The 24,211-nt window shown below is 38.2% G+C and overlaps 1 protein-coding gene across 3 annotated transcripts in view; it reads left to right on the forward strand.

Moving 5' to 3' along the window:
- Positions 1-24,211, forward strand: part of RAP1GAP2 (RAP1 GTPase activating protein 2) — a 695,842-nt gene that overhangs the window by 423,815 nt on the left and 247,816 nt on the right. For 2 of the 3 annotated variants that reach the window (XM_053706284.1, XM_053706285.1), the window contains exon 3: positions 14,309-14,344. The exons of the other annotated variant lie outside the window; for it this stretch is intronic. In XM_053706284.1, coding sequence (XP_053562259.1) covers positions 14,309-14,344 — 36 coding nt within the window. The remainder of the gene's footprint in view (positions 1-14,308; positions 14,345-24,211) is intronic. 3 annotated transcript variants of the gene reach the window in all.

Here is a 24,211-nt window from a genome sequence, read left to right on the forward strand (position 1 = left end):
GTACTGTATATAGTGAGTCAGTGACACAGTCTGTAATCTGTCGGTGAGATGGCTGACCTGACCCTATCCGCTCCAGTACTTTATAAAGTGACCAAAGTAGTCTGTGACCTAGTCCAGCCCCCCGTACTGTATATAGTGGTACTGTATAGACTGACACTGTTTACCCCCTGCCCCCCCATGCTGTAATAACAAGTTCTGTAATTTGCTGGTTCCACAAACATACACACACAGTCACATACATACATACACACACACACACACAGTCACATACATACATACACACACACACACACATAAACACCAATGGGTAAAACAGAAACACTAACCCCTGTAGTCAGAGACACAAGTGAAGCATCATGTCAGACTCACATGATATCAGTGCAGGCAGTGGCAGGTCAACGTTTTTTATTGTAAAAAAAAAATATTATTATTATTATTTTATTTTAAGCTGGGCCCCAACCCTGTAATTGCGACCTCTGCACCCCCTGTAGTTTCGTCCCTGTACTTGACAGTATCTATATGTGAACTATTATTATCAAGGTTTTATTTTTAAATACTATCACAATATATGTATAATGTAATGATGCAAATTCCCCTTTCGTTAGTCCCCTCATTTTTATTCTATTTTCTTTTTTCGTGTTAAAAACCGGTTACCAATATGTTAGATTGCAAATTAAAGATATAATTTCTCGTATATTCTATGTTAAAGGGACACTGAACCCAAAATGTTCTTTCGTGATTCAGATAGAGCATGCAATTTTAAGCAACTTTCTAATTTACTCCTATTATCACATTTTCTTCATTCTCTTGGTATGTTTATTTGAAAAGCAAGAATGTAAGTTTAGATGCCAGCCTATTTTTGGTGAACAACCTGGGTTGTCCTTGCTGATTGGACAGCACCAATAAACAAGTGCTTTCCGTGCCTGGTCCTGAACCAGAAATTTGCTGGCTCCTTAGCTTAGATGCCTTCTTTTTCAAATAAAGATAACAAGAGAATGAAGAAAAATTGATAATAGGAGTAAATTAGAAAGTTGCTTAAAATTGCATGCTCTATCTTAATCATGAAAGACAAAAATTGTGTTCAGTGTCCCTTAAATTGTATATTCTTTTATGTATGTTATTATAATTGAATAACCTCAATAATAATCATTTAAATCTAAAAGTTGCAGTCATGACAACATATTAATAATAATTATACTATTATGTTATTTATAAATAAACAAACGAAGTACAAGAGAAATATTTAAAAAAAAAAAGTTAAATTATTCTTAAATGATGAATAATAAATATTGCAACAATTTCTATTAAGTATAACCCACTGCTTAATCTTTTTATATTACAACTATACAACAGTGTTTCATATCCCTTTAAGTTTCAAATATTAATGAATAGAAGGTAACCATTTTGTTCAAAATAGTGTTTCTTTCTTTGACATCAACATATATGAAAATGTTTGTATATTATCAAATGATTTTTAAGGTTGCTAGATCTAAAATGTGTTTGTACAACTCATCTATGTATAGAAGCTTATTGACAGATAACAAATTATACAAATCTCTTCGTGGACAATAGTATGCTCAATGGGCTTAAAGACAAAGTGTATTTATTTTTCTTCTTCAGCATAAACACCTGTTTTCAATAAACCAAAAAAACTGTAATACATTTTTAAAAGCTTGTGTACTAAACACAGACACAGATACTGTATATATCCCAAATAAATATTACAATACACAGCCCTTGTATAAAAATGCGTCTTCATTTCTCATGTGCATGAATATATCCTCATGTAATGAAACCTTCTCAAGGTCTAGAGAGTTGCCGCCATGCACCCGATTTTCTTCTGTGATGTGAAAGGTTAATTCCACGTGTTTCATGCTGGCTGGTTTTGTTCTCTTATCACTGTTGTGTAAATATTTATTTCTGCATAGGCTGACTGATTCTGTCTGTGCCTTGATGATTTCATTTTAAACTTTCTTAAGAACAAAGAGTTCTATGTTTGTGTAAAATGTGTTAGACTTAATATCTTCTTTAAAGAGTTTTGATTGATGGTCATATGCGTCTCACTTAAACACGTTGAAGGCCTGATAATTTAAAGGGACATAATACTCATATGCTAAATCACTTGAAACTGATGCAGTATAACTGTAAAAAGCTGACAGGAAAATATCACCTGAGAATCTCTATGTAAAAAAGGAAGATATTTTACCTCACAGTTTCCTCAGTTCAGCAGAGTAAGTTCTGTGTAAAAAGTTATAATTCAGTTACTGCCCAGCTGCAGGTAAAAAAAAAAATATGAAGAAATTAACTGCAGCCAATCAGCATCAACAGTGCTGAGGTCATGAACTCTTTTACCGTGATCTCATGATATTTCACTTAAAGGGACAGTCTAGTCAAAATTAAACTTTCATTATTCAGATAGGATTATCATCAAATTTGCTTTTTTTCTCTTGGTAATCTTAGCTGAAACTAAACTTAGGCAGACTCATATACTAGTTTCTAAGCCCTTGAGGGCTGCCTCTTATCACATGCTTTTTAAATTGTTTTTCAACACAGAGATTGAAAGTACATGTGGGCCATATAGATAACACTGTGTTCAGGCACAGAAAGTTATTTAAGATTTAGCACAACACAATGCTAAATAGAAGTCAATAGATAATAAACAGTCACAGTCATGTGATCAGGGGGCTGGAAGAAGGTTCTTACATACAAGGTAATCACAGAGGTAAAACTTATATTAATATAACTGTGTTGGTTGTGCAAATCTAGGGAATGGGTAATAAAGGGCTTATCTATCTTTTAAAACAATAACAATTCTATTGTAGACTGTCCCTTTAACTCTCATGAGATTTCATAGTAAACTTCCTTAAACTGAATAGGGAAATAAGATGAGAGTGCACAAGGCTCAATCCCTTAGCTGTCCTGGGACAGACATACTGATTTGCTGCTTAGAAGTCCTTTACAATGGGATGTGGCTACTGAAAAACTTTTGAGGTAAAATATCTTTCTTTTTTACATAGAGGTGTTCAGGTGATATTTTCTAGTCAGCTTTTTACAGCTATGCTGCATCACGTGTTTCAACATTTGGGTATCATGGCCCTTTAATTTACAGAATTAGAATAAGAAAATGCCCTGTGCAGTTTAAGGTAGAGAGCACAATATCATTTTTTTTTAATGATTAATAGTTGTATGATTAAAATGACATAAACATGTAAAGTAGACCACTGGATCTTTAAAAAAAAAAAAAACACTCAGAACTTTCTAATAAACAATTATTATAAAGAGAAATAAAGGCCTTGTAATTACATGACTTTTCTGTAGTATTTCAATAAAATGTCATATTAGCCTACTGTAAAAACTTTCTGAATAGACTAACACTAGATATGCTGAAATTTCTTTTAAACGGCCAAACTCCTCCACCGCGTGCATCATTTCTCTTGTTAAGTGTATCCAGTCCACGGATCATCCATTACTTATGGGATATTCTCCTTCCCAACAGGAAGTTGCAAGAGGATCACCCACAGCAGAGCTGCTATATAGCTCCTCCCCTAACTGCCATATTCAGTCATTCTCTTGCAAGCCTCAACCAAGATGGAGGTCGTAAGAGGAGTGTGGTGTTTTATACTTAGTTTATTTCTTCAATCAAAAGTTTGTTATTTTTAAATTGTACCGGAGTGTGCTGTTTATCTCAGGCAGTATTTAGAAGAAGAATCTGACTGCATTTTTTATGATCTTAGCAGAAGTAACTAAGATCCATGGCTGTTCTCACATATTCTGAGGGGTGAGGTAACTTCAGAGAGGGAATGGCATGCAGGTTTTCCTGCAATAAGGTATGTGCAGTTAATATTTTTCTAGGGATGGAATTTGCTAGAAAATGCTGCTAATACCGGATTAATGTAAGTAAAGCCTTAAATGCATTGATAGCTACTGGTATCAGGCTTATTAATAGAGATGCATACTCTTATAAAAATGTAATATAAAACGTTTGCTGGCATGTTAATCGTTTTTATATATGTTTGGTGACAAAACTTATTGGGGCCTAGTTTTTTTCCACATGGCTGGTTTGATTTCTGCCTAGAGACAGTTTCCTGAAGCTTTCCACTGTTGCAATATGAGTGGGAAGGGCCTATTTTAGTGCTTTTCTGTGCAGCTAAAAATACTGACAGAGACATTCAGCTTCCCTCTGCATGATACAGGACATCTCTGAAGGGCTCAAAAGGCTTCAAAGTCGTGTTTGAGGAGGGTAACAATCACAGTAGACTGTGGCAGTTGTTGTGACTGTGTTTAAAAAACGTTTTTGTCATTTATTATTCTGTTTTTGTTATTAAGGGGTTAATCATCCATTTGCAAGTGGGTGCAATGCTCTGCTGACTTTTTACATACACTGTAAAAATTTTGTTAGTGTAACTGCCTTTTTTCACTGTTATTTCAAATTTTGTCAAAATTTGTTAATCTTAAAGGCACAGTAACGTTTTTTATATTGCTTGTTAACTTGCTTTAAAGTGTTTTCCAAGCTTGCTAGTCTCATTGCTAGTCTGTACAAACATGTCTGAAACAGAGGATACTTGTTCATTATGTTTAAAAGCCATGGTGGAGCCCCATAGGAGAATGTGTACTAAATGTATTGATTTCACCTTAAACAGTAAAGATCAGTCTTTATCTATAAAAGAATTGTCACCAGAGGGGTCTGTCGAGGGGGAAGTTATGCCGACTAACTCTCCCCACGTGTCGGACCCTTCACCTCCCGCTCAAGGGACGCACGCTAATATGGCGCCAAGTACATCAGGGACGCCCATAGCGATTACTTTGCAGGACATGGCTGCAATCATGAATAATACCCTGTCAGAGGTATTATCCAGATTGCCTGAATTGAAAGGCAAGCGCGATAGCTCTGGGGTTAGATGAGATACAGAGAGCGTAGATGCTGTAAGAGCCATGTCTGATTCTGCGTCACAATATGCAGAACCTGAGGACGGAGAGCTTCAGTCTGTGGGTGACGTCTCTGATTCGGGGAGACCTGATTCAGAGATTTCTAATTTTAAATTTAAGCTTGAGAACCTCCGTGTATTGCTTGGGGAGGTATTAGCTGCTCTGAATGACTGTGACACAATTGCAGTGCCAGAGAAATTGTGTAGGCTGGATAAATACTATGCAGTGCCGGTGAGTACTGATGTTTTTCCAATACCTAAAAGGCTTACAGAAATTATTAGTAAGGAGTGGGATAGGCCCGGTGTGTCCTTTTCCCCACCTCCTATATTTAGAAAAATGTTTCTAATAAATGCCACTACACGGGACTTATGGCAGACTGTCCCTAAGGTGGAGGGAGCAGTTTCTACTTTAGCAAAGCGTACCACTATCCCGGTTGAGGACAGTTGTACTTTTTCAGATCCAATGGATAAAAAATTAGAGGGTTACCTTAAGAAAATGTTTATTCAACAAGGTTTTATTTTACAGCCCCTTGCATGCATTGCGCCTGTCACTGCTGCGGCGGCATTCTGGTTTGAGGCCCTGGAAGAGGCCATCCATACAGCTCCATTGACTGAAATTGTTGACAAGCTTAGAACTCTTAAGCTAGCTAACTCATTTGTTTCTGATGCCATTGTTCATTTGACTAAACTAATGGCTAAGAATTCCGGATTCGCCATCCAGGCGCATAGGGCGCTATGGCTCAAATCCTGGTCAGCTGATGTGACTTCAAAGTCTAAATTACTCAACATTCCTTTCAAGGGGCAGACCTTATTCGGGCCTGGTTTGAAAGAAATTATTGCTGACATTACTGGAGGTAAGGGTCATACCCTTCCTCAGGACAGGGCCAAATCAAAGGCCAAACAGTCTAATTTTCGTGCCTTTCGAAATTCCAAGGCAGGTGCAGCATCAACTTCCTTCGCTTCAAGACAAGAGGGAACTTTTGCTCAATCTAAGCAGGCCTGGAAACCTAACCAGTCCTGGAACAAAGGCAAGCAGGCCAGAAAGCCTGCTGCTGCCTCTAAGACAGCATGAAGGAACGGCCCCCTATCCGGCGACGGATCTAGTAGGGGGCAGACTTTTTCTCTTCGCCCAGGTGTGGGCAAGAGATGTTCAGGATCCCTGGGCGTTGGAGATCATATCTCAGGGATATCTTCTGGACTTCAAAGCTTCCCCTCCACAAGGGAGATTTCATCTTTCAAGGTTATCTGCAAATCAGATAAAGAAAGAGGCATTCCTACGCTGTGTGCAAGACCTCCTAGTAATGGGAGTGATCCATCCAGTTCCGCGGACGGAACAAGGACAGGGTTTTTATTCAAATCTGTTTGTGGTTCCCAAAAAAGAGGGAACCTTCAGACCAATTTTGGATCTAAAGATCTTACACAAATTGGAAACTATTCGGACCATCCTACCCATGATCCAAGAGGGTCAGTACATGACCACAGTGGACTTAAAGGATGCCTACCTTCACATACCGATTCACAAAGATCATCATCGGTTCCTAAGGTTTGCCTTTCTAGACAGGCATTACCAATTTGTAGCTCTTCCTTTCGGGTTGGCTACAGCCCCAAGAATCTTTACGAAGGTTCTGGGCTCACTTCTGGCGGTTCTAAGACCGCGAGGCATAGCGGTGGCTCCGTATCTAGACGACATCCTGATACAGGCGTCAAGCTTTCAAATTGCCAAGTCTCATACAGAGATAGTTCTGGCATTTCTGAGATCGCACGGGTGGAAAGTGAACGAGGAAAAGAGTTCTCTATCCCCACTCACAAGAGTCTCCTTCTTAGGGACTCTTATAGATTCTGTAGAAATGAAAATTTACCTGACAGAGTCCAGGTTATCAAAGCTTCTAAATGCTTGCCGTATTCTTCATTCCATTCCGCGCCCTTCGGTGGCTCAGTGTATGGAGGTGATCGGCTTAATTGTAGCGGCAATGGACATAGTGCCATTTGCGCGCCTACATCTCAGACCGCTGCAATTATGCATGCTAAGTCAGTGGAATTGGGATTACACAAATTTGTCCCCTCTGCTAAATCTGGATCAAGAGACCAGAGATTCTCTTCTCTGGTGGTTGTCCGGGTCCACCTGTCCGAGGGTATGACCTTTCGCAGGCCAGATTGGACAATTTTAACAACAGATGTCAGCCTTCTAGGTTGGGGTGCAGTCTGGAACTCCCTGAAGGCACAGGGATCGTGGACTCAGGAGGAGAAACTCCTTCTGATAAATATTCTGGAGTTAAGAGCAATATTCAATGCTCTTCTGGCTTGGCCTCAGTTAGCAACACTGAGGTTCATCAGATTTCAGTCGGACAATATCATGACTGTGGCTTACATCAACCATCAAGGGGGAACCAGGAGTTCCCTAGCGATGTTAGAAGTCTCAAAAATAATTAGCTGGGCAGAGACTCACTCTTGCCACCTGTCAGCAATCCATATCCCAGGCTTGGAGAACTGGGAGGCGGATTTTCTAAGTCGTCAGACTTTTCACCCGGGGGAGTGGGAACTCCATCCGGAGGTGTTTGCTCAGTTGATTCATCGTTGGGGCAAACAAGAGTTGGATCTCATGGCGTCTCGCCAGAACGCCAAGCTTCCTTGTTACAGATCCAGGTCCAGGGACCCAGAAGCAACGCTGATAGATGCTCTAGCAGTGCCTTGGTTCTTCAACCTGGCTTGTGTTTCCACCGTTTCCTCTGCTCCCTCGACTGATTGCCAAAATCAAACAGGAGAGAGCATCAGTGATTCTAATAGCGCCTGCGTGGCCATGCAGGACCTGGTATGCAGACCTAGTGGACATGTCATCCTTTCCACCATGGACTATGCCTCTAAGACAGGACCTTCTAATACAAGGTCCTTTCAATCATCCAAATCTAATTTCTCTGAGACTGACTGCATGGAGATTGAACGCTTGATTCTATCAAAGCGTGGCTTCTCCGAGTCAGTCATTGATACCTTAATACAGGCACGAAAGCCTGTTACCAGGAACATCTATCACAAGATATGGCGTACATATCTTTACTGGTGTGAATCCAAGAATTACTCATGGAGTAAGGTTAGGATTCCTAGGATATTGTCCTTTCTCCAAGAGGGTTTGGACAAAGGATTATCAGCTAGTTCCTTAAAGGGACAGATTTCTGCTCTGTCTATTCTTTTGCACAAGCGTCTGGCAGAAGTTCCAGACGTCCAGGCATTTTGTCAGGCTTTGGTTAGAATTAAGCCTGTGTTTAAACCTGTTGTTCCCCCATGGAGCTTAAACTTGGTTCTTAAAGTTCTTCAGGGAGTTCCGTTTGAACCCCTTCATTCCATTGATATTAAGCTTTTATCTTGGAAAGTTCTGTTTTTGATGGCTATTTCCTCGGCTCGGAGAGTCTCTGAGCTATCTGCCTTACAATGTGATTCTCCTTATCTGATTTTTCATGCAGATAAGGTAGTTCTGCGTACCAAACTTGGGTTTTTACCTAAGGTGGTTTCTAACAAGAATATCAATCAAGAGATTGTTGTTCCATCATTGTGTCCTAATCCTTCTTCAAAGAAGGAACGTCTTTTATATAATCTGGACGTAGTCCATGCCTTGAAGTTTTACTTACAAGCTACTAAAGATTTTCGTCAAACATCTTCCCTGTTTGTCGTTTATTCTGGACAGAGAGGTCAAAAAGCTTCGGCAACCTCTCTTTCCTTTTGGCTTCGGAGTATTATACGCCTAGCCTATGAGACTGCTGGACAGCAGCCCCCTGAAAGAATTACAGCTCATTCTACTAGAGCTGTGGCTTACACCTGGGCCTTTAAAAATGAGGCTTCTGTTGAACAGATTTGCAAGGCTGCGACTTGGTCTTCGCTTCACAATTTTTCAAAATTTTACAAATTTGATACTTTTGCTTCTTTGGAGGCTGTTTTTGGGAGAAAGGTTCTTCAGGCAGTGGTTCCTTCCGCTTAATCCCTGCCTTGTCCCTCCCATCATCCGTGTACTTTAGCTTTGGTATTGGTATCCCATAAGTAATGGATGATCCGTGGACTGGATACACTTAACAAGAGAAAACATAATTTATGCTTACCTGATAAATTTATTTCTCTTGTAGTGTATCCAGTCCACGGCCCGCCCTGTCATTTTAAGGCAGGTCTAAAATTTAATTAAACTACAGTCACCACTGCACCGTATGGTTTCTCCTTTCTCTGTTTGTTTCGGTCGAATGACTGGATATGGCAGTTAGGGGAGGAGCTATATAGCAGCTCTGCTGTGGGTGATCCTCTTGCAACTTCCTGTTGGGAAGGAGAATATCCCATAAGTAATGGATGATCCGTGGACTGGATACACTACAAGAGAAATAAATTTATCAGGTAAGCATAAATTATGTTTTTTAGGAGTTAATCTGAACTTATTGCAAGAACATACAGGGTTTGTCACTGTTATTTTGTTAGCAAAACATTATTTTTTCAGTATCTTATCACCTCTACAGAGGCCAATTATGGAAAGGAGGATTAGGCTTTTGAAGTCCGAAGTATTCACAGAAAATTCTTAGAATAGGAAAACCCACAATTTTCAAAGTTAAATTACAGGATATTCAAAGTAATTCCTAAATTATAAATATTTTTTTGTTACAAATTATTATACCTCTAAAATAAAATGCCTGCATTTATCCAGTTTTACCTTTTAAGACTGGTCCTATTTACATACTTAATTCCAATTTTTAGAGGAAATGCAGACACTTTCCTGTAACAAACAACAAAAATACAGCGCTCTCTTTGAATGAAAGTAAAAAATAATAATTAATAATAATGATGTGCAAGAATAAAATAAAAAATAAAATATTGATAATAAATTATGACAAATAAAATACAGTGCAATGGCCACTACAGAGTCTGTGGTAGTGATCTTGCAGTATAATGGCCTCAAAATAAATAGACGAGGTCTTCCTGTATATAACAGGCACAAAACATTTTTTGAGTCTGTATAAGAAAAAACAATCAATCACAGTACCGTGTCCTGTAATGAGTTGATATGATCAGGGCGGTGTCCAAAGTCATATTGATCCCAAGGGTGTCCTTGTAGTATGGTAGAGGACTATAGTAATCTAATGATGGTGGAACCCAGACAATGGTAAAAACCAAATAATGGTAGAATCCAAGTGATGTTTCTACTTTCGTGCCATGCCTGGAATAAGGTAAAGCGGAGCTGGGAGCTGCTGCAGTATTTAGGAAACTTCTGTTTAGAGGATCCTTATGTGAGAGTAGCTGTAAAGACAAAAAACACAGCGCATCCCATCTGAGAGTAAACGTATTTAAATGTGCACACGTATTGCTCACCAAAAAATGAACACTTACAAAATAAAGGTTAAAAACAAGCAATATGTAAAAGCTCTGTGTGTGTGTCCCCTCTTGACAAAGTCCGGACTCTACCGGATGAAACGCGTTGAGGTCACCCGACACTCTGACTTCACTGATGTCCTCTGACGAACCAGGCTTTCCCTAACAGCCCACGGGTACAGCGCATACCACGGATGAGGCTTGGGTAAACATTCCATCTACTCCTGGCCATCTTAGAAAGCTCACACACAAAGCTTTTACGTATTGCTTGTTTTTAACCTTTATTTTGTAAGTGTTCATTTTTTGGTGCGCAATACGTATGCTCATTAAATACTTTTACTCTCAGATGGGATGCGCTATGTTTTTTGTCTTTACAGACACCTGTGTGTACGCACTGTGCATGTGTTTGATTGACAGCCGGTGACTGTTCACCAGTCAGTAGTTTTCTGTATTGGGCACTGACACAGGCTGACACAAAGCTCCATACCCTCAGTGAAAAGTCATCATGTTATATTACTTGCTGTTTTTTTTGTTTTTTTATTTAACCCCTTTTTTTCATTTGCCACTATTATTATCCTGAGTATAGTAACAAACTTGTAGAAAAAGTATTGCCAAGTAACAATATGGCTTCTCTGCACCCGCTAGAACTGCCACTGCTGGGATTGTGTATAACACAGCTCTCTAAACCACTGCTTGCTGGCTACATCTGCTCTGTCAAGATTAATTTGTGTAGGTATTCTTAGTAATTATACTAAAATGAAAATCCTGTGTATTTGTACCATTATTTGTTAATTTGATTACTATATATACTTAATAGTTAATCATTTCTGATGTATATTATGTATAATACATTTGTATTGAGGCGTTATCTTTACTAGAAGCGTAAATATAATGTGGCCCTCAGCTAATCCCACCATATCATGTCTTGCTTTCTGTATGAAAATGTTTTTTGCACCAGTGTATATGGTGTTGCTCTTTAGATAAAACCAGGTAAAGATTGTATATCGAAAATGTGTTTAAAAATGTTCTGCTGGTACATTTATGTCTGGTTAAATAGAAAAACTAGACTAGACTTTACTATTTGTTTTTTTTATTTCTGCTAGCCTTACTTTTGCCTTAATGACCAGTGACATACCCTGTACTTCGCCAGTCTTTGAATGGGGATTGCATTTATGATAGCGCAGTCTCACCGCCAGCAGTGAGGCCACACTATTCCAGGATGCTTGATGGTTGAGACAGGTCATACTAGCGTGGTCCTGCCACTTGCAGCGAGACCCACACTTTTATAGCCTGAAAAACCCTTAACGACCAGCGACATACGGTACATAAATCCAATTCAGAAACTGCATATAATTTTAAAAACTTTCCAATTTACTTCTATTATCTATATTATTTTTTGGTTTTCTTGTTATCCTTAGTTGAAAAGCAGGGATGTAAGCTCAGGAGTGTGTATGTGTGTGCTGCACTATATAGCAGCAGTTTTGCAGCAATGTTATACATTGGCAAGAGCAGTTATGGTTTTGAATTGAGCGCCCAGAAAGGCAGAGGTGGATCAAAACGTTAAACAATTACATTTTAATAATAATACAGACAGTCTTGAAAAAGGCCTGTTATCAGGCCGAAACGCGTCAACATATAAATGGTGAGAAAATTTCTGATACTCTAAACAAGTATTTTTCAAATTGTCTATAGTATTGTTTTTATTTCTTTTCACAGGTTTTTTTAACTGTATTATAATGGGATTTTAAAGCAAGCTATCACTCAGGAATCCCCTCCAGTTTTACAACATCCTCCATTATAACTGATATTGATCACTGAATTCACTATTTTACTTTTGCCTTTTTGTATTCATATATTTTTTCCATTTTTTCCACTTTTTTTGACACTACTCACGTACAATTTTTAACAATTTTTTAACTTTTATTTTAACATCTGGATTTTCTTAATTGGATCTTTCACTATTGGAGTCAACATCACAAGGATTTTTTTAGCACCTATTGAACACCATAATCACTTTGGACACATTTTTTTCACAAATAATTTTTTATTGGATTAAACATTTTTATTGGATAAACATCTTTTGGACACACCCACTTGATTTTGCACATTTTTTTGGACATATATATATTCATTTTTTGGACATTTATTGTTATTATTTTTCACCAAATATACAGCTGTATCAGAGACGGTATTTTATCTTTTCGACGTGGTACCCAATCTGTTTGATCACACTATTCCATTTTTTAACCTATACTATTATGTTTACTGTTTATTGTTATTTATGAATGCATGGATCCGTGATTTTTAATCTTGTTTAATATATTATGTATTGTTATTAAAATTTAATTGTTTAACGTTTTGATCCACCTCTGCCTTTCTGGGCACTCACTTCAAAACCTTAACTGTATTTGGTATTTTCTGAGGTTGGCTAGGCATCCTTTTTGAAGAGAGCTGTAGGTTCTTATACTAGCGCTAGACCCACGCACTTCTTTTCATACATTAGCAAGAGCCCTAGATGGCAGCTCTATTTCCTGTAATGTAGTGTTCCTGACATGTGCACACTAGCTACCTAGGTATCTCTTCAACAAAGAATGAAGCAAATTTGATAATAGAAGTAAATTGGAATTTGTAAGCTCTATCTCAATAATAGAAGAACTATTTTGGGTCTCATGTTCCTTTTAAAGGGACAATCTACACTTTAGTCATCTTAAAGTCTTACCTTAGATTAAGCTGCAAATAGCCACCTGCACCCCTTTTTATATCATGCAGCAGTCATTTTAATATGAATATTGTTTCTGGATACTTTGAAATGGCTGCCAAGTTCTTCCAAATGATGAAGATAACAAGAGAATGAAGAAAATTTGATAATAGAAGTAAATTAGGAAGTTGTTTAAAACTGCATGCTCTATCTGAATCTTGGAAAGATTCTGGGTTTTATGTCCCTTTAAATATAAATTAGGACAACTCGACTGCAATAATACAATGATTTAATTTGTTACGGTATTTTATTACTGCCTAAATGCGGGCTGGTAACGTGTATTATTCCTATTGCTACTTTTGAGCGTTAAATTGTTGGTGTGCCAATCAGGAGGGGCAAATGCACGTAGCTTCCATTTAAAGGGACAGTTTACTCAAAAAATATCTCCCCTTTAATTTGTTCCCAATGACCCAATTTACCTGCTGGAGTGCATTACCCTTTTATTGGCATATAAAATAGTTTATTTAGCCTGTGGTATCCCCACCCATCCTGAAAGTTTTTGGCCTCAAGGCCATGCTGTGTTTACACAGCCAGTAGAAGGAATTACACTCCCAGAGGGATATAAAAGAGATAAGGTAATACAATGTTAATTTTCCATTGTTCTCTCCAAGTATTGGTGATTGGTGTATGGACAGATATAAGATAAAGAAGCAGTTATATGTACACAATGTAATGAGATCTGATTATACCTACAAGCTCAACACATTTTATTAGGTTGTGGCTTCAAAACACAAAATCCGCTAATTCATATACACAAATAAACCTTAAAAAAGCAAATCTCATAGATTTTATACTCTGCAGCTGGTAAAAAAGTAATTGGAAACACATTAAGGAAAAAACAATGTTATAGTATACTGTCCCTTTCACATCCGTGTCCTGCTCAGGACTAGTATGGGGCTGTGTGTGATGTGCAAGATTATGGTTTAGTTTATTTTTCAGATGTTAAACAGGGGCTGTTCACAATCCCTTAGAATATTTTCCTAATGATTTATCTAAGAAAATCTCTATATACTATATTGGTGAATTTTGTACAAAAATCATTAGATAAACTTTTCTAAAGGATTGTGAGCGACCCCCATAGTTAGCAGAATAATTTGTACTAAAGTAAAATGCTGTCACATATCCAAGCATTTTATTACTGCATTAGAAGTAACATGGGTTCAGACTAGTATCGTTTAAGTCCATTCAGGATTGTTGAGAATAAATACAATATTTATTAGCCATTATATATAATATAAGTTAATTAAAAATAAATACACTAAGCATGTTTGTATCCTTTTTGTCTTAACAGTCTGCAGAGTTCTTTGAGATGCTGGAAAAGATGCAGGTAAGTAAATCTGTCTTCTCTTAACCAATTAGAAGAGATAATAATTGTCATACTGTATAATGCCTAGAGAGCTAGATTATTTTTAAGAGGACACCAAAATATTTACTTGGGATATGCAAGAGGAGTCTGATTCATTACCACTCATCCACAGCAAAACATCTTAGAATATAACATTATTCCCAGATGTTAAATATATTAAACATTATCTTCATTATTTAAAGGTCCTATGGAAGAAAACAGTAGTGGAAATAAGTCTGGCACAAACATTTTGGGATACTGAACCCAAATGTTTTCCCTCGTGATTCAGATAGAGCAGGCAATTTTAAGCAACTTTCTAATTTACTCCTATTATCAAATTGTCTTCATTCTCTTGGTATCTTTATTTGAAAAGCAAGAATGTAAGTTTAGATGCCGGCCCATTTTTGGTGAACAACCTGGGTTGTTCTTGCTGATTGGTGGATAAATTCACCCACCAATAAACAAGTGCTGTCCATTGTACTGAACCAAAAATTATCTTGCTCCTTAGCTTGGATGCCTTCTTTTTCAAATAAAGATAGCAAGAGAACAAAGAAAAATTGATAAAAGGAGTAAATTAGAAAGTTGCTTAAAATTGCATGCTCTATCTGATTTACAAAAGAAAAAATTTGGGTTCAGTGTCCCTTTAAATAATTTATAGAAAGGACCATTTCTGTATATTCTGGTTTGTTACTATTTTTTAGAGAGAGTTGTGTTTCACACAACATTTTCCTTGTTGCTACTACACTCCTTAAAGGGATATGAAACCCAAAATGTATATTTTATGATTGAGATAAAGCAATTTTTCTTCATTCTCTTGGTATCTTTTTTGTTGTTGAAAAGCAGGGATGTATGCTTAGGAGCTGGCCCATTTCTGGAGCACTATATGGCAGCAGTCTTGCAAGAATGTTATCCATTTGCAAGAGCACTAGATTTGAGCACTATTTCCTGCCATTTAGTGCTCCAGATGCCTATTTAGGTATCTCTTCAACACAGAATATCATGGGATCAAAGCAATATTGGTAATAGAAGTAACTTGAATTTTTTTAAAATTCTATGTTCTGTCTGAATCACTAAATATTTATTTGTGTGTTTCATATCCCTCTAAAGTCTAGTTATCTGTTAATGAACCATTGGTCAAAACAGATCCTCCATCATTAAAGTGACATGAAACCCACATATATATATATATATATATATATTTTTTATGATTCAGGCAGCACACACACATATATACTGTATATATATATATATATATTTATATATATAATCATCAGCTAGCTCCCAGTAGTGCACTGCTGCTCCTTATCCTACCTTTTCAACACCAATCGGCAAGCGCTGAACCACAAATGTGACATTTTCTAAGCTAACATTCTTGCTTTTTTAAATTAAGATACAAAAAGAACGATGAAAAATTGATAAAAGGAGTAAATAAAATTGCATGCTCTATCTGATTCATGAAAGCCTCATTTTAACTAGACTATCCCTTTCATTTTCACTTTTTCTTTTGAAGCAAAAGCTTTTTAAATCTCTATCAGTTGTATTAGATGTGTACTTCTTTCTATTCCTGCTTGGCTGATATGCTCAATCACGTATAGGTACTTACTATACTACTAATGCTCAATAATAGGAAATGTATAAGGAGGAAGTACCTATACATGAATGAGCATGTGTAGGAAGTACCTATACGTGAATGAGCATGTGTAGGAAGTAACTATACGTGAATGAGCATTAGTAGGAAGTACCTATATGTGAATGAGCATTAGTAGGAAGTACCTATACGTGAATGAATCACTCTTTTGCAGTGCACTTAAATTACTGTGTCTCTACCAAGGCTACAATTTGGCCTCTGGTTGTATTGCCCCAGCCTGTATTAACAAAAATATTTTTGAAAAGGCAGCAATGGTACGTGAATAGAAACATCAGACATAAATGTCCAGCAGTTTTCCTCTTTTTCCTTTCCTTATATGGAAGGGTCCCTTGTGGTGTGGACTGATCTAATGTGGGTATGTGATGGAGGGAGAAGCTGCAGGGCCAGGTGTCTAATTTAGTGTCGGTATGCGGCTGACAGATGGGCTGCAGTGTCAGATGTCTGAACTAATGTGTGAATGTGGCTGACAGTGGGGCTGCAGGGCTGGGGAAGTGATACTATGTAGGTATGTAGCTGGCGCAGGGACTGCAGGGCCATGACACTGATATGATGTGGTTAATTTACTGACAAATGGATGCAGGGCCAGGAAACTGACCTAATGTGATAAGTGGTTCATACAGAAGCTGCAGAGCCAAGGAGTGATCTACAGGTGAAACTTGAAAAATTAAAATACCGTGCAAAAGTTAATTTATTTCACTAATGCAACTTAAAGGTGATACTAATATATGAAATAGACCCATTACATGCAAAGCAAGATAATTCAAGCCGTGATTTGTCATAATTGTGATGATTATGGCTTACAGCTCATGAAAACCCCAAATCCACAATCTCAGAAAATTAGAATATTGTGAAAAGGTGCAATATTCTAGGCTCAAAGTGTCCCACTCTAATCAGCTAATTAAGCCATAACACCTACAAAGGGTTCCTGAGCCTTTAAATGGTCTCTCAGTCTGGTTCCGTAGGAATCACAATCATGGGAAAGACTTCTGACCTGACAGTTGCGCAGAAAACCATCATTGACACCCTCCATAAGGAGGGAAAGCCTCAAAAGGTAATTGCAAAAGAAGTTGGATGTTCCCAAAGTGCTGTATCAAAGCACATTAATAGAAAGTTATGTGGAAGAGAAAAGTGTGGAAGAAAAAGGTACACAATTAGGGATGACCACAGCCTGGAGAGGATTGTCAGGAAAAGGCCATTCAAAAGTGTTGGGGACTTTCACAAGGAGTGGACTGAGGCTGGAGTCAGTGCATCAAGAGCCACCACACACAGATGGATCCTGGACATGGGCTTCAAATGTCGTATTCCTCTTGTCAAGCCACTCCTGAACAACAAACAACGCCAGAAGCGTCTTACCTGGGCTAAAGAAAAACAGACCTGATTTGTTGCTCAGTGGTCCAAAGTCCTCTTTTCTGATGAGAGCAAATTTTGCATCTCATTTGGAAACCAAGGACCCAGAGTATGGAGGAAGAATGGAGAGGCACACACTGCAATATGCTTGAAGTCCAGTGTGAAGTTTCCACAGTCTGTGTTGATTTGGGGAGCCATGTCATCTGCTGGTGTTGGTCCACTGTGCTTCATTAAGTCCAGGGTCAACGCAACCGTCTACCAGGAGATTTTGGAGCACTTCATGCTTCCTTCCGCAGATGAGCTCTATGGGGATGCTGACTTCATTTTCCAGCAGGACTTGGCACCTGCCCACACTGCCAAAAGCACCAAAACCTGGTTCAATGACTGTGGGATTACTGTGCTTGATTGGCCAGCAAACTCGCCTGACCTGAAGCCCATAGAGAATCTATGGGGCATTGCCAAGAGAAAGATGAGAGACATGAGACCGAACAATGCAGAAGAGCTGAAGGCTGCTATTGAAGCATCCTGGTCTTCCATAACACCTCAGCAGTGCCACAGGCTGATAGCTTCCATGCCATACCGCATTGAGGCAGTAATTGCTGCAAAAGGGACCCAAACCAAGTACTGAGTACATACAGTATGCATGCTTATACTTTTCAGAGGTCCGATATTGTTCTATGTACAATCCTTGTAATATTCTAATTTTCTGAGATTGTGGAATGGGGTTTTCATGAGCTGTAAGCCATAATCATCACAATTATGACAAATCACGGTTTGAACTATCTTGCTTTGCATGTAATGAATCTATCTCATATATTAGTTTCACCTTTTAAGTTTCATTAGTGAAATAAATTAACTTTTGCACAATATTCTAATTTTTCGAGTTTCACCTGTAATATATGTATGTGACTGAGAAAGGGGCTGCAGAACCAGGTTTCTGAGATGATATGGGTGTATTGCTGACAGATGGGCTGCAATGCCAGTAAGCTAATACAATGTGGGCATTTGGCTGTCACAGGGCTGCAAAGTCAGGGAACTGATATAATATGTGTGTTGCTGGACCAAGTTTTTTATATGATATAGGTATATGGTCATGGGGCCAAGAAAATTATCTGATGTAGGTATGTGGCTGAGGCAGGGACTACAGGGCCTTGAGTATGATATGATTTCTCTGATCTGATTTGGGCATGTGGCTGACACAGGGTCTGCATTGCCATGGGACTGATCTAATGGGGGTATGTGATGGAGGGAGAAGCTGCAGGGCCAGGTGTCTAATTTAGTGTGGGCATGTGGCTGACATATGGGCTGCAGTGTCAGATGTCTGAACTAATGTGTGAATGTGGCTGACAGTGAGCTGCAGGGCTGGGGAAGTGATACTATGTAGGTATGTAGCTGGTACAGGGACTGCAGGGCCATGACACTGATATGATGTGGTTAATTTACTGACAAATGGATGCAGGGCCAGGGAACTGACCTAATGTGATAAGTGGTTCATACAGAAGCTGCAGAGCCAAGGAGTGATATAATATATGTATGTGACTGAGAAAGGGGCTGCAGAACCAGGTTTCTGAGATGATGTGGGTGTATTGCTGACAGATGGGCTACAGGGCCAGTAAGCTAATACAATGTGGGTATTTGTCTGTCACAGGGCTGCAAGGTCAGGGAACGGATATGATATGTGTATGTTGCTGGACCAAGTTTTTTTTATATGATATAGGTATATGGCTAACAGAGAGGTCATGGGGCCAAGAAAATTATCTGATGTAGGTATGTGGCTGAGGCAGGGACTACAGGGCCTTGAGCATGCTATGATGTGATTATGTTAAAACAAAAGATGAGTGAGGGCGCTAAAAAGCTAAAGATATAAATAAATAATTTAATAAGTGCAATCTGATATATCATAAAAAATTAGGGTGGGACGTCTCCCCTAAAAACATTTGTTACAAGTTGCAAATAAAAACATGAACAATTAAAAATCGAAGATCATATGTATATCGTATAATACCAAATACAGACCATTCAGGTCTTATAACACATGTATAGTATACCAACTTATATTACCCAGCAACTATGTCCAAAGATATACAATGAAGTCTGCATATAACCATCTGGTGTTAGCATTACCAATATACCATGCATCTTGTATATAATGTGGTGGTACCTTAAACCATCGGCACATGGTTTATCACTGGAGAGTTGCAACAATCTTTTGCTGCTCGTTCGGCGTTTGTCTCCGCCTGCGATCCTACCCCATGTGACTAATTCCGTCTGACGTCACGGCTAGACTTTGCTTCTTATTATTTCTTTCCTCTCATTGGCCGTGGTGGTAACCGTTATCTTTGGTTTGAATATTATAGAAGAATACCTCCACTGTGTGTCTGTGGATAAAAAAACAATACTGCCCTTAGTGCTTATACACGCAGAATCCGTAGTCTCACAGTTTTAAAGTAAGAGTTCCAATTTCGTAACCTGGGTTAGATGGTCCAATAAACCAGTTCAGTGTCCGTTTTATCAAACAGTTACAATATGTCTTGACTTTCAACGCGTTTTGCCCTCTGAAGGGCTTTATCAAGATCTTGATAAATCTTTGATAAATCTACCCCATAATACTAACCTATATGCTATTAAAGATAAAACCACTTTTACACCCCATCTAATAAATTGCCTAAAGCTGTTAGCACCAACTTTTTCAATTTCTCAAACATAAAATGTGTTGTTTTTATTGATAAATGGAGTAAAATAGTAACTAATATTATTTTATAAATATGTACAAATCCCCAAGTTCTCCTTTATATATATATATATATATATATATATATATATATATATATATATATATATATATATATATATATATATATATATATATATATATATATTAAAGGAGAACTGGATCCAACGGACGGCCTCCGTTGTTGAATGCGATCCAAGAACAGCCGGCACACAGGAAATTTTTCAAACTCTGATTTATTCAGAAAAAAGAGAAACCAGACGTTTCGGCTCTATCGTGAGCCTTTCTCAATGGTATACAGACCGGATAATGTGAACCTACAAACACCACCCCTAAATACCAACCCAACCCCAAGTGATAGCCAATCAGCTTGCAAAGTGGTGCCGCTCCCTCCCGCGCATATCAAACACACCTGGACATCCGAAAACAGCTGATTCCCAACACGCGCGTCACGACGTCATCACGGCATGGCGCGCTGTGTGGGAATGTCTGTGTCACAGGTAACCATGGCAAACACCGGGTAAACCCATACCTCCGGTTGCCATGGTGATGTGCGCGATACGTCGCAACAGCAGCCAAACATCTGATGGGCGCAAATATACAGTGACATAGTGATGAACAAAAACAAAGGCCCTAGACAAGAGCCCTATTCAAACATTAGTGCAGCAACTTATAGCATAAAAACAGGTATCTATAATACTAGTAATAGGGTAATTAACCACAATTTATAGAAAATGGCTAGTAAAGCTACAAAAACCAATGATTTAACATATATCACAGCCCTCTATACCCACTATGGTATCAGGGCATGTGGGCTGTAGCTAGCAACTAAAAGCCAAGTATGCTCAAAAAAATTAACATTGTATTGGCATCATACTCAAAAGGAGTAGGTAGAAACATATTACAACAGATGGCTCCCATAGTGTCCATGATTATTTGTAACAGCAGCCAAAGTCTATATTGGCATTCAATCCTCGAGGTGTTACTGTGTCCAAGGTGAAAATCCACCGGGCCTCCAGTTTCAGCAATGCTTGTCCTCTGTCCCCACCTCGCCTGTGACGAGGGACATGATCAATAAGAATTACTCGTAGTGAAGCAACACTGTGGCCCGCTTCCGCAAAGTGGCGTGCCACCGGCTGTTCTGACCGTCCCTTATCGATGGCCTGACGGATCGCCGTCTTGTGATTGGCCAGACGTTCCTTGAACGGTGTCACAGTTTTTCCAATGTAGTATTTGGAACATGGACAAATAATAGCGTAAATCACAAAGTCCGTGGAACAGGTAAGTCTGTGTTTAATTTTGTACCTCTTGTTGTTGTGAGGATGTTGGAAGGTAGTCCCTGCTAGGAGGTTGTTGCATGTGACACAACTGCCACATTTGTAGCAACCCGGTTTTCCTCTGTTCAGCCACATCTGTTTTTCGTAGCAGTGTGTAGGGTCGCTTAGCACCAGCAGGTCCCTCAGATTACTTGCTCGTTTATACACCACCCTTGGTTCCGTGGTGTATAAACGAGCAAGTAAAAATCAAACTACATGCTCCAACTTTCCCATTTATTGGATGAGGGCCTAGCAAATGGTTTTATAAACAAAGAGACACATGATTATATGGTAAATAAACATCCAAAGACACCATTATTTCACATATTCCCAAAAGTACATAAAAGTACAGAAAATGTTCAGGGGCGACCCATAGTGTCAGGGATGGGATCACTACTAGAACCGGTATCAGAATGGGTAGATTCCATAATACAGCCATTAGTTCTAAACCTAACCAGCTATCTTAGGGACTCCACGCATTTAATACAAAAATTAAAAAATATTACATGGACCACCAAAAGCAGATGGTTATCCCTAGACGTAGTGTCGCTCTACAGTAACATACCACATGCACTAGGTATAGAAGCAGTTAAGTACTTTCTACAAACACGTAGCAATTTGGATGAGAATTTTCAGGAATTTCTTCTAAGAATCATAGAATACCTTCTAACACATAATTATTTTTCTTATGGAGGGGTGTTCTATCTGCAGAGATGTGGCACAGCTATGGGGGCAAAGTTTGCCCCCACTTACGCCAACCTATTTATGGGTTGGTGGGAGCTGTGCCACATCTATGCGGAGGGAAGCCCCTTCAGGGAAAATATCAAACTTTACCATAGATTCATAGATGACCTGATTCTAATATGGGAGGGGGATGACGCATCCATAGAAAATTTCCTACAATACATAGGAAATAATAAGATGGGAATAAGATTCACACACGAGTTAAAAAATAAGGAAATTAATTATTTGGACCTCACACTGCGAGGTAATTACTTTAAAGGTGTAATTGAAACCACAATATATAAAAAACCAATAACTAGGAATGCACTTCTACATGCAAGGAGTGAACACCCCAAAGAAACTTTTAGGGCCATAGCCAAAGGTCAACACATTAGAATAAAAAGAAACTGCTCTAACGACGAAGATTATCTAAAAGAAGCAAATATTCTAGATAAACAACTTAAAGTGAGGGGCTACAATAAACAGACTATAAAGAATGCACGCATGGCAGTGTCTAAAAAAGCACAGGGAGATTTGATCGTAACTAAACCCAAAAAGAAACCCAGATTTGACACTAATAGAATCAAGTTTGTCACACAATACTCACCCCAATATAACCAAATATGTAATATAATCAAGAAACACCTACCTATTTTGAAGGCAGATAATACTCTAGCAAAAATAATAGACAGCAATTGCCTCTTTTCATATAGAAGGGGTAGGACTATAGGGAATATAGTCTCCCCAACTAATCTAAAAACAAACAAAAGAACAACTTGGTTACAATCTAAAGGCCTCTACAAATGTGGTTATAGTGACTGTAAAGCTTGTAAACATGCAGATATAGGAAACACCTTCAAATCGACTAAGACAGGAGAAATACTACAAATAAACAAACACTTAAATTGCAGAGACAAAGGGGTAGTGTACCTCATAGAGTGCAATATTTGCAAACTTCAGTATATTGGAAAAACGGTGAGAGAAATAAGAAATAGAATTAGGGAGCACCTATCCAGTATCACTGTAGACACTGAAAAGAGCAGACAAAGAGAGGATAAACTGCTACCAATAACCAAACACTTTATAGAGGTACACAATAGGAACACCACATCACTCAGATGGACAATAGTAGAAAAAATAACCCTAGATTCAAGGGGGGGAGATCTGGACAGTATACTCAGTAAAAAAGAGGTATACTGGATGTTCCGCATGAAAACAAATGTACCCTATGGATTTAATTCCAGATTTGAGCTTATAAATTATTGGAAATAAACCTATTATACAAACAATTCCAGTGAAGAAAGTAAAGGAATATTATATATTCATATAACTAGATGACTAAGGGTTTAACCTAGAACACTGAAATTTAAATAAAATAAAAAATACACAAATGAAATTTAAATTTAAATCCTGTAAATAAATATTTCGAGATGACACTAATACTGAGACCAAAGATAATAATTTTGTTAACTCGAATTAATGTTATATTCCAAACAACAACAGACTCCAAAAGCCTACAATTAATAGAAGCTATTAAAAAAGCATATACTCACACTAAATGTTTCAGGTACCCCATACCATACAATACAATAGAGGATACTACACGCATAATAACACTCAGGGGTTAATTTTCTGAGACTAATTGGGCAAGACTGTTTTTAATTAACCTCATTAAGAAATGTATATGGTTGTGCAATCACTGCACCAGATCAGAGGTCTATGAGTACGGCTCAACAGAGCTGAAACGCGTAAGACCTGACCTGATCTGATGCCCTTTTAATTTCCCCATGTTTTGGATATGCTTTTAACTAAATTTCAATAAAATTCAAGTTTTAAACTACTCACGGCTGGATATTCCCTTTGCTTGTATTTGGATATATATATATATATACATATATATATATATATATATATATATATATATACACATACACACAGCCAAAACTTCGAAAAGAGGGGTATGTGCAATCTCAGCAACTTCCATCAGCTGCCAGGGTGCTATGTCGGAAAAATCATAAGCGAAGAAAAGGAAGCACTCACTGGACTTCAGTTAATAAATCCAACATTAATTTATTAGTAATAAA

The sequence above is a fragment of the Bombina bombina genome, chromosome 3 (assembly GCF_027579735.1).
Source record: "Bombina bombina isolate aBomBom1 chromosome 3, aBomBom1.pri, whole genome shotgun sequence".
In the NCBI taxonomy this organism is placed as follows: Eukaryota; Metazoa; Chordata; class Amphibia; order Anura; family Bombinatoridae; genus Bombina; species Bombina bombina.